Source organism: Tripterygium wilfordii, chromosome 21, assembly GCF_013401445.1.
Source record: "Tripterygium wilfordii isolate XIE 37 chromosome 21, ASM1340144v1, whole genome shotgun sequence".
NCBI classification, from domain to species: domain Eukaryota; kingdom Viridiplantae; phylum Streptophyta; class Magnoliopsida; order Celastrales; family Celastraceae; genus Tripterygium; species Tripterygium wilfordii.
Genome location: NC_052252.1, coordinates 6830717 through 6842319, shown reverse-complemented (window position 1 = coordinate 6842319; position 11603 = coordinate 6830717). Strand labels below are relative to the sequence as shown.

At 36.0% G+C, this 11603-nt stretch overlaps 1 protein-coding gene and 1 non-coding gene across 2 annotated transcripts; both read left to right on the top strand.

Moving 5' to 3' along the window:
- Window positions 1-1717: 1717 nt before the first annotated feature.
- On the top strand, window positions 1718-10762 carry LOC119990160 (splicing factor 3B subunit 2-like). Its single transcript, XM_038836010.1, has 18 exons — window positions 1718-2083; window positions 3321-3440; window positions 3562-3687; window positions 3794-3856; window positions 5484-5591; window positions 6105-6182; window positions 6604-6696; window positions 6821-6907; window positions 7751-7852; window positions 7964-8083; window positions 8234-8296; window positions 8490-8626; window positions 8814-8895; window positions 8999-9057; window positions 9153-9198; window positions 9963-10054; window positions 10134-10203; window positions 10340-10762. The coding sequence occupies exons 1-18, from the start codon at window positions 1859-1861 to the stop codon at window positions 10409-10411; spliced, it is 1743 nt and encodes a 580-aa protein (XP_038691938.1). The 5' UTR covers window positions 1718-1858; the 3' UTR covers window positions 10412-10762.
- A 698-nt stretch (window positions 10763-11460) lies between these two features.
- Window positions 11461-11563, top strand: LOC119990246. The gene has a single exon (XR_005465981.1). It is a non-coding gene; the product is annotated as a U6 spliceosomal RNA (small nuclear RNA).
- The last annotated feature ends 40 nt before the right edge of the window (window positions 11564-11603 follow it).

Genomic DNA, 11603 nt, shown 5'->3' with positions numbered 1-11603 from the left:
TTAGTTTCTTTCATTTCGTAACAGCCTCTTAGAACTCATAGTCTCTGTTGCACTTGATTCAGATGACTTGATCATACAAGCTCATTCAAGAAACTGATAATTAGCTTGATTCACCTGGTCAGGGATTTGCTCCTGGTTGAAGTGGGTTCCTTCTAGTAAGAATATTATCCGGGAATCAAGGGTACACACTCCTTCCTTCATATTTCCGCCGCTTGTGATGAAATAAAACGATTATTTGGATACTGTAAGTTAAGCCCTTACTACTAGCATTGGAGAGTCGAACCAGATTTTGTATACAAAGCTGTATAGGTTTCTACATCTTCATCGTTCAGCCAAGGCGGCGGCTCCACCAAATCCATGATTCCCTGATCTTTTGCTGCTACTGGAATTTTACTCCTTGTGAAACATAATAACGCAGATGTTTTTCCATACAGTTTTCACATCAAACCGACTGAAGTCTGCTCCAGGTTCCTAAGACAGGCCTAAATAGGGCCGCCCGCGCGGATGAGCTTGCTCATTTTCATCCCTATAATCATCATAGGGTTCTCTAGATTAGTTCAGACAAAAGCTATTATAAATATTACCGAGTTTCAATCAAGGTTTACAACACAAAACAGGGTATGAGAAACAGATGCACAAAGTCATACACAGCCGATTTGGGGTAGAACAAATTCTTATACCTTTTCAATCTCAAAATAAACCAAGAATTATAATGGCAATGGTGTCCTCCACAAGGTCATTAAAGGATGCCTTTTCGAGCTTCCAATGGGGTTCAGATGGTCCACATTCCACAAAACAATGGTGTACTTGAGTTTTCAAAGGCCTTGGGCAAATTCTAAAAAAAAAAAAGTCGTATATTACTTAAATATGATTTTTCTATCATTTTGAAATACAAAATCATTAATTATGTTGGTACAATCAATATTTTTTCCCGTCAAATCACTTTCAATGGATAACATAATAAACTCATTTAACATCTCTTGTGACATGGTGGACCAAAAAGTTAATTTTATGGTCGAGTGGCAACAATATTTTTTTTTACAATTGTACAAAGTGAGTGCACCATTATCATATCTTTAAATAAAATTAAATATTAATCCCCGATTACTTGTTTAAAAAAATAAGTCTCCAGTCCCTTCATAACCAATATTCCAATAGCGTGGAATATAAAAATCAAACTCGTTAATTATTTAGGTTGGACAATTTACAAATATGCTAAGCTCCATAATTTTACCTTTGAACTAACAATCTTAAACAATGATATCAATTTTTTTTCTTCTAAATTACAAATTTGATTAATATCACAAATACCGTTCACACGTGCATTATCGTAAGTATAATACGACAGGGAGCAATATTACAAACCGTTAAAAATTGTCTTCAATTTTAATCCCTAATCTATGTGGCATGTAGGATACTCATTGATTACAAATTTGGAAAAAATTTCACTCTTTTTAACCCTTAATTTATATGACATGTAGAATGTCGTTTTAAAAATGAAAAAACGGAAGAGAGATTCGAATCTTTGTCATTAAGGTAATGCATATTATCTTTGTCATTCCAATTATTGACTCAGGTGTATGTAGAATGGCTATTGATTACGAAGAAAGATAATCTTCTAACCCCCTAAATATGTGATACTACTTCGGATGGATATGGGATTAAAATGAGGATAAAAAGGAAATTATGGGTGTGTTTGGAAATGCAACCAAACAGGCCCTATGTATCTTATGCTTCTTCAAACTCCGTATTCCACTATTCCTCCAAAAAGAAAAAAGCCTTCCCATTCCTCCTTCAAAACCCTCGTTAAGTCGGTTCCTCCGTAGCCCGAACTGGTTATCGATCGAGACCGGCAAGCATGACAGCCGAGGTAGTTCCATATCAAAACGGCGTCCTATCAAATGGAGATCTAACCTCTAAAGCTGTGAAGAAGTCGCGGGAAAGTGAACGACGCCGTCGGAGACGGAAGCAGAAGAAGAACAATAAGGCGTCTCAAGTTTCAGAGGCGGCGGACTCTGCCAACGGCGACGGAAGCGACGCTGGTGAAGATGAGGCTAAAGAGAATGGTGATCCTCAACAACAGGTGGCGTCTATTTATACTTATTTCCTTTTCTTGCTGATTGGACATGTTTTTTGTTGTTAATTTGAATTTTGAAAATCATCAGTTCTTCCGCGGATGTAATTTGAGAGAGTAGACTGGTAGGTTGATGACATTAAGGTTTTGTGTTTCATTGTGTAAGCATGCGTAGTTTCTAGTTGTTTTCGATGCGTTCTTTGAATTTTGTTTAGATGCCTAGGAGGTGGAGTGGTTGGAAGGTGAAGACGAAATTTGAAGAGATCTGTAGTGTTTGGCTCGTTTCGGTGGAAGTATTTCTCAGAGTCTGGTGCATCATTGGGGAAGGAAAACCCCAAACTGGATACTTAAGGCAAGGCCTGGACGAAACTCTCACATATAAACAGTACTTTGAACTTTTAAGAAATTATATAGGGGAAATAGGAGGGAAGAGTATTAGTTGAAAGCTTGTGGTGTTTCTGCTCTCAATCTTAAGAGTATTTTTCAAATGTTTATTATATGGTTTTTACTTTTTATAGAAGCTTTTGTTCTCATAGTCTGAATGCACTTAGAGAGTACTTGACAACAGAAGCTGTTATTTAGACCTCAACATTTTGAGGCATGTCAAGCATCTTTAGAATGTGAGTGGCTTTTCTTCCGCTGTTTGGTTCTTTCTGGAAGGAAAGAATGAAAGAATATAAAGCAGAACAGAAAACCTAAGCTAGTAATTTTCATGCCTAAGCATTCTAATTTGTGGCAAAGTTGACACCCCATCAATGAAATGGTTGGATATTTCTGATAGTGTAGTCCAATGTCAAACTTATTATGCCAGTGAGTTTGATGTCCCTAAGATCCATTGCTTTTTCGGACAAACATCCTGGATAAGCAGGTGTTCTCCAATGACAATGTAGTGGATGAAAGATTGTTGATGGAGGATTGGGTGGTGATTAAGACTTTGTTGTTTTGTTTTCTTTCTCATAGCTTTAAAAGCATTCTTGTATTTTTCTTTTTGTCGTGGAATTATGTACTCTATGAATTTGTTCATTACTGCGGTAAGCTTAACTTTTAACAGTTTTTCTGATGTTGTGGTTGATATTATCTGTCTCATCATTTATGATTTTAATATTTTGATTTGTATGCAACACTTTTTTATTTTGTATCTAGTGTATATGTTTTTTTGTTTCTTACTTTCTTTATAGGAGTTTTATGAGGCAGTGTAACAAGGGGATTTTGTTTTTTTGTTTCTTTTTAAATTAAAAACCTATAGGTTGTGGAGAAAGTTGAAATTGAGTATGTACCAGAACATGCAGAGCTAGATGATGGTTTGGATGAAGAGTTTAGAAAGGTCTTTGAGAAATTCAGTTTCCGTGACACTGCTGGTGCTGAGGCAAGGAGTTTCTTTCCATTGACTTACTTGATACTGCTGTTTTTTTTTATTTATAATTATTATGTTATTATATTTCTTATTTTTGCTTACATTTTCCCGACTCTTATATGATGGTTACCAGGAGAATGATAAAAAGGATGAGTCTGCCCAAAATGCTGACACAAAGAAAAAGGCTGATTCAGACTCTGATGAGGAAGAAGAGGATAGTCAACAAAGAGAGAAAGGGTTCTCAAATAAGAAGAAAAAGGTTTACCTTTCTGTTAGCCATTAATTATTCTGCACTGTTATTGTTGTGGTTCTTCTCGTTGATAGTGTTTCATACTGATTGAAAATTGTATGATCTCTTTTTTCAGCTTCAACGACGGATGAAGATCGCTGAATTGAAACAAATATGCTCAAGGCCTGATGTTGTTGAGGTACTAATGACTGTTAATTCCTATTTTTTAATATCCTTATTTGAAATCCTTCTTTTTTGTATATAAGAATCCAAGAAGTGTCTTGCACATCTTATTTATCTGTGCACTTTTTTTTGGGGGTAAACATTAGGTGACTGTTGTAAAAAACTATAACCCAGTTGTGGTCTCACAAGTCGAAATTTGGTGGGGATACCATGATTACAATAGAAAACCTTGCTGCATGAAGCATCCTATATATGGGACTCAATTCTAGTGCTTGACGTAGACAACTTTCGTTAAGTTCAGATGCTACCAAATAGGTTTTTTATTCTTAATTTTGAATCCTTGTCTAGCCATGTTTGTTGTGAAAGCTGTCATAGAAACTGTTGTTGTTGTTATGATTATTGTAATATATTCATTGTTAGGATTTACGTTCTCTGAATATCTCGTGAAGAAAGGAAGTGGTAATACCTTAATAGTCCTAGTCTGGACATACTTTTTTATTGTGAATTCGATTGCTATTTTTCTTTTGTAATGCAAAATAGTTTTTATTCTGGGAGGTGAAACCCAGGTCCCAGAGGAGAAAGATACAGTAAAAAAAGCCTGATAAGAGAACATAGATTTAGTACCCACCAGGTCAATTGTGTCTAGAAAATTGTTGGAGACTTTAGAAAGCAAAAACTTGCTAATAGAGTGCAAGTTATCTATAAAGAGGTCTGCGCCAGTTTCCTTTCCCTTGAAGATTCTTTTGTTCCTTTCCAACCAAATTAGCCAACATGTGATCATTAGCAAACTTGAAGGACCTACCTTTTTGTTTTGCCTCTACAAACAATACTCCACGTGATAGAATTCTGAAGCTAAATCGTTTCTGACTGCCCATGTGATTATGACCATCTCTTGTGCTAGCATTATCTGTAGCTTATTGTCCTGGGTACTGTATATACCCAAGGTTGTCAAATCGAATTGTATGAATCGATTGATCTAATTGAATTGTGAAATGTAAGATTCACTTAATTTTTAATAATATATTGTAAAATATATGTATATTCATATAAAATAGATCTATGGTACTAAAAAAAATATATTTATAACAATGTGACATGAATTTCATGTTACTTGTCTTGATTTGATACAGTAAATTAGTCCTTGACAATGGATGCTGGATATGATGTGCTTGAATATGCCATGGTGAAACTCCAATACCGTAAAGAGGTATTTAAAATAAAAACTAAATAAACAACAACGGAGAATCAACTATTGTTTCACCTAGTATCCATTCTTAACAGAACTACGAAGTGGGGTATCATTATCTTACCAGATCATTCATAAACAAAAGCTGCCACCAGTTAAGAGTTGGAGATTGTGCTTCATATTCTTTTCAAGGGTTTTTTTTTTCCCTTGAACAGTGTAAGGGTTTTTCATGAGCAGTGGACTGAGAAAAAGGTTTTTATCTGTTTAGAAAAAAAAATTGTAATCAAAATGATGCCATTTTGATTTTTTTAATATAATCGTATATAATATACCTGCTTCAGATTTTTTTTAATTAGAAAAGGACTTATTGAAATGGTACCAAACATTTTGGTCTGTCTTCTTAGTTTGTTGTTGTTTATTAAAAGCTAGCCACTTATTTGTTTTTTGCGCATTATAGGTGTGGGATGCCACTTCTGCAGACCCAAAATTGCTGGTATTTCTGAAAGCATACCGGAACACAGTTCCTGTGCCGAGGCATTGGTGTCAGAAGAGGAAGTTCTTACAGGTTAGTGACTGTAACTAAAATGAAAACCATTTTTGAAAGAACTGCTTGCATGACTTGATGCCATGTCATCATGAGGGACTAGGGAGAAATGAGGGAAGATAACGTCGATGAGGTTTCTCTTATATGTATATATCTGGTTCTTGCAGGGGAGCGGCTGTGACAATCTTGGAGCCTGGACTTGTATGTGTTTGGCTATGGGGCCTACTATTTTTTTGTTCTTTTTAAATATGTTTGCTAGTGTGGGCGGGGATGCATAATGTATATAATTACGCTTTTATTTGGGGCAATTGTAGAGTTTATAATACCTTGTGACACTACATTTTAAGGATTTTTTCCATTGTTGGGATGCTAATTTATATACTTTGTTTCAGATGGCTTCACATTGTGCATAATGCCCGGGCTAGATTCATCTATGAAAGTTTACTTTTAAGTAGCATAAAGGGATGCAGACTTTTCCTAGTAATATATTTCAAAGTTACTGGTATCTCATCGAGCTTTGGATTTATTTTGCAGGGTAAGCGTGGTATTGAAAAGCAACCTTTTCAGCTCCCTGATTTTGTTGCTGCCACTGGAATTGAGAAAATTAGACAGGTAAATTTAATGTTATAGTCAGTTCATTTGACCGTCTTTTTTTCATTGACCTTTATGTAATATAGAAACCACCAACGCCTAGTCGAGCTTTTACCATTTGAAAACTAGATTCTTTAACAGTAGAATTTGTTCCCTGTAATGATTGAATGCCCTCTGGAGAATTTTCGTTCCACCTGTGTTGGCTGCGAATTATATAATGAATAAGCTGGTATTTTTAAATTTTGTGAACTGGAGATATACCATAATATTCTTAGCCTTGGAAATTATTTTTTTCAAGAGGTGAAATATAGGGAGCTCTGTAATCATCATGTTTTCCGTTGATTTTTTGTGTCGTGCATTAATTAACCAAAGATAAAATGTGAATACCCTTGAATGGTTCTCACTAAGGCCATGTCTAACGTGTTGCCTTCTTTGTTTTCAGGCGTATACAGAAAAGGAGGACGGTAAGAAGTTAAAACAGAAGCAGCGTGAGCGTATGCAGCCAAAGATGGGCAAAATGGATATTGACTATCAGGTTTTGTGCCTCTTTAATAAAATTCTGGCGGTTGGGGTGGGGAGGGATTTCTCCTGAGAATGCTTCAGCCGATCTGTCTTGATTTAGACATCTTACGTTTCTGATTCTTGTATCTGTTTATTAGGTCCTCCATGATGCCTTTTTTAAATACCAAACAAAGCCAAAGCTGACTACTCATGGTGATCTGTATCATGAAGGGAAAGAATTTGAGGTACTTTCTGTGCAGTTATATATGATTTTGCTTGTATTTTTATACCTTCTTTTTTGCAATGTGGTTCGATGATTCTATTACTGTTATCTTCCTTTCTATGGATTAATGCACCTCATCATGGCAGTGTGACTTAGTTGTTGTTTACTATTACGTGATAAAAGCACAGTATCTTTGGTATTAGACAGTGTAACATTCTCCTTTGTTTGGTGTAACAAAACACGAGAAGGGAAAATTTCTTGTTTTACCTAAATGAAGAGTATCTACTTTAAGAAAACTCTAAACGAAGAGCAATTATTTGTGCATTAAGCTAGTACCACACTACCACTTGGAAATGAAACAGCTTGCTTGTTGTGGGTTATGGATTTAGAAATTGTCCTGTTACTTATGTATTATGCTTAAGAGTTAAGGTATGCAACTTTTTTAAGAAGCTGCTGCAGTATATTATAATATTTTTTGCTATTTGTTTAAGACTCGAGCTATACATACACACACAAGTACATTTACTGGTTGAACATCTTTGTTGTAATTCCCTGAGCATATGATTGTCTTCTTTTTCCTATGACATTGCCTGCTTTTGACTAGCTGGTGGCTCAAATTTAATTCGCTGTGTTTTTTTTTTCCCTGCCAAATTAGAAAATTTTTACTGTATGACATGATTTCTTTGTTTTTTCCCCTCCCGATCTCAGAGTTTTTTTTTGCTGAAACCCAAGAAATTGCGCTAGTGAACATCTGATCTTGCTTAGGTCCCTTCATGGAAATCCAGTAAAATTGGAAAGATTTGCATTGCCCTGATCTTACATTTTGGGACTTAATGTGCATTGTTTTCTCGTGCTTGGCTTACAGGTAAAGCTTAGGGAGATGAAGCCAGGCACACTGTCGCAAGAACTAAAAGAAGCACTTGGTATGGCTGAGGGTGCTCCCCCACCATGGCTTATTAATATGCAGGTCAGATGGTGAACATGTTTTACTTTTTGTTGTTTTCCAGTGTATCTGTCAACTCTGTCTTTTCTGTCTTTTTCTCTGAAGATAATTATTTAACCCTGAGATCTAATCCAGAGATATGGGCCTCCACCATCTTACCCGCACCTGAAAATCCCTGGACTGAATGCTCCTATTCCTCTGGGGACTAGCTTTGGATATCATGCTGGTGGTTGGGGCAAGCCTCCTGTTGATGAAGTGAGTTATACAAGTATTTTCTGCGGTGTTCATCATAAGCTAGGAGTTTTAACAATTTTCTTTCGCTCACGTATTCTATACTCTTTCCTGTTAGATATATTTTTATTATACTCAGTGTATAACATTTCTTTTTGATTTTCCTTGAAATAGTTTGGACGTCCTCTGTATGGAGATGTCTTTGGTGTTCAGCAACAAGAACAGCCCAATTATGAGGTGCTTTATCTTATTAAATTTTCTGCATGATACTTGAATTATCAATTTCTATCCAGGCCACCCAGGCAAGGTACTAGAAATGATGGTAAAGCTTGAATATTTATGACCTTTTTAATCTGGGTGCGCCTGCTTGCATTGGAGCTTGTAATTCAATAATGTAGCTTCTCATATTTGTATCTATAAATACATTCAGGAAGAGCCAGTTGACAAGACCAAGCACTGGGGTGATTTGGAAGAGGAGGAAGAGGAAGAGGAGGAGGAGGAGGAAGAAGAAGAGATTGAAGAAGAGGAGCTTGAGGATGGCATTCAATCTGTAGATAGCCTTTCAAGGTATTCAATTGGATCTATTACTAATTATTTGGGTGTTTGTACATTGTTTCCTAGGTAAAGATTGCTGATAAGTTGCTTTTGTGCTGGCTGGTTGTATATTGCTTTACATGATGTCCGCAATAGAGTTTTCTGTTAGTGATGTACAGTTATGTGTGGCAATAATAGATGTCTGTTTCTTGTTATGCAGCACTCCGACTGGTGTTGAGACACCTGATGTTATTGATCTCCGCAAGCAACAAAGAAAGGAACCTGACAGGCCTCTTTACCAAGTGAGTTTTTGATGTCAAATTCTCTCTACGCTACCTTTGTTTTTCTTGTAAACTAGTACTATATTATATACTTATCTGTACTCTCTCTTTCTGCCTTCTGAAGGTACTTGAAGAGAAAGAAGAAAAGATTGCTCCAGGAACCTTACTTGGAACAACACACACGTATGCTATCTGCTATTAATTTCCATTTGGTTTCTCAATAAATTTTCCTGGTTAAATTTTCTGAAATATGTTTTGCTACTTGTTTATGCCTGTAGGTATGTGGTTGGCAGTGGCACCCAAGATAAGACATCTGCCAAGAGGGTAAGAAATAAATTTTTTCCCCATGTTGTCCACTTTCTGCATGGCTGATCATTCTACTTGTTTCTAAGATCTTGAACAAATTATAATTTGGAATCTTATCTACTTGTCTGAATTTATTGGGGGTCTTTTCAAGTCACATGGATAAGAGGGTATTGTCATATTGATTCATATTTAGACATATATAAATATACCATATTTTGACGTGGAGTTCTAGTTGCTTGAACTGAATTATAGAAATGGTAACTATGTATGGGGAGTGCTCTGGAACAATATCTCTTCAGATGTATTTCTTAACAAGCTGGACAATCAGGTTGATGACCATGAATTGAGAGATTTTTTAGGTGTCATGTATATAGGATATTTATTAAAGTACTGTAGAAGAGAATTCCCAGGCCTTGAAAAAAGGGTCATGGTGGCACTCCTAATAGATGGAAAAAAATTGCCTTGTTAAAGTGAAAATATGAAGAACCGGAAGACACCCGTGTTTGGGCAAAAGCATATATCTCTTTTGTTGATGATGGTGTTACACACTAACAGGTAAATTTTAAAATACTGCATATTTCCTTCACTTGTTGCTATGATGAAAAACGAATCATGTGAGTGATCTTTTGACATGGCAATACTTAGCAAGATATATGCTTTTGTGACTTGATGGGAAGCCTTTATTTAGGTGATCATGCTTTGCGCATACCTCTCTCCTGTGAAATATGATCTGTCACTTGCATTTGCTGTTTGGGGTTCTCATTCTTGTCAATCCGCTGCAGGTTGATTTGCTTAAAGGTCAAAAGTCGGATAGGGTGGATGTTACACTTGCACCTGAAGAACTGGAATCAATGGAAAACGTTTTGCCGGCTAAGTAAGATGAATTTTTTAAATATTGTTGGGTTGTTGCTTTTCTTGATGAGTTCGGCACCTCACTTGCATGAATTGCACAGGTACGAAGAAGCAAGGGAGGAGGAGAAGCTGCGTAGTCAGCGTGAGGATTTCAGTGACATGGTTGCTGAGGTGTGTATTTGTTATGTCTTTACTAATTAATGAAAGGGGATGGGCCTGCCTCTGCAGGCTCTTAGGTGCCTTCATTATTTTGCGATGAATTTCATGTCATCTTGAAACCTTAAAATATGATATGTTAATGGTGCAGAATGAGAAGAAAAGGAAACGGAAAATGCAAGAAAAAGAGGGGAAATCGAAGAAAAAGGATTTCAAATTCTAAGCTGGGTGAGAATTTGAAGCTGGTTTTTCCCATCTGGAAGTTCAATACCATGTTTGAGTTTGAGTTTGAGTTGGTGGAACTGGATTTCATATATAAATGAGCAGAATCAGGAGTTGGTTTACTTTTTGCTCGAAGAACTAACTATGGATTAGTTTCTAATCTCAGTTACGGACATTTGTAATATTGTATTAGTTATATTGAAACGCTTTAATATTATGGCTGTGGTTTCATGATTATCCGAGCCCGCAGTAACTGAACTTTTAACTTTTATTAGAAGTTCTATTTCAAGGAATGCGTAAGTTATATAAGTAATATTGTATTAGTTATATTGGACGTAGAGTGAGTTCTACATGTGTGTTTTTAATTAATAGTTATTTTAATGTCACATAGATATGAGGGTTTTTTGGAGTTATAAAATAAGGAATTTAACATTGTATTTAAATCAATTGAGAAATTGATGAAATTAATAATAATAATAACATCCGGAGTTTCCTGGACAAGATTTTCAATACAAATTGTGAAATCCAGTTTACTCTCTTCGGTGATATCCAACTATGATAAAGTTGGCAAATTTAATGTGTGGCCTTTTACAAAAGAAAAAGATTACGGTTATATTAGATGATTAATAATATTAATATAAAATTATTTAATATTTACGTTGTATATTAATCTAAAATAAAATAATTGAATTAATTTGATTACGTGGAACAATCATTATATATTATATATTGTGTCCGTTTGGGAGTGTTATGGGGTGTGGTGAGATGCTGTGAGGTAAAATACTGTGATGTTATGAAGTGAGATATATCTAAACGCAATGTAAACACACTATCAAACCAAACCGCACCATAAAGAAGGCTTTCAGGTGAAAAGAGGAGCCATCTTTGTGGACCTCACTTCAAAAAAGGCCGGATCCCAAGGCCCAATCAGCTGATTCGTTAGGATGACGTAAGAACGGGACTTTGTAGTTGCGAGCGGACTAAATACCACATCGCCTAGTTATGTTGAAACTAGAGGGTTTATATGAGAATACGTAGCCAGGAGCTATTGTCCCTTCGGGGACATCCGATAAAATTGGAACGATACAGAGAAGATTAGCATGGCCCCTGCGCAAGGATGACACGCACAAATCGAGAAATGGTCCAAATTTTTTTTCCTTCCCTTTTGTTTTTCAATCTCTCAGATTCATTCT

Bases quoted from the DNA above. Each gene is read 5' to 3' on its own strand.
- LOC119990160 (XM_038836010.1), top strand. From the start codon at position 1,859: ATGACAGCCGAGGTAGTTCCATATCAAAACGGCGTCCTATCAAATGGA. The intron at 7,853-7,963 runs GTCAGATGGTGA...GATCTAATCCAG, and splicing joins CATGGCTTATTAATATGCAG to AGATATGGGCCTCCACCATC. The intron at 9,199-9,962 runs GTAAGAAATAAA...AATCCGCTGCAG, and splicing joins ATAAGACATCTGCCAAGAGG to GTTGATTTGCTTAAAGGTCA.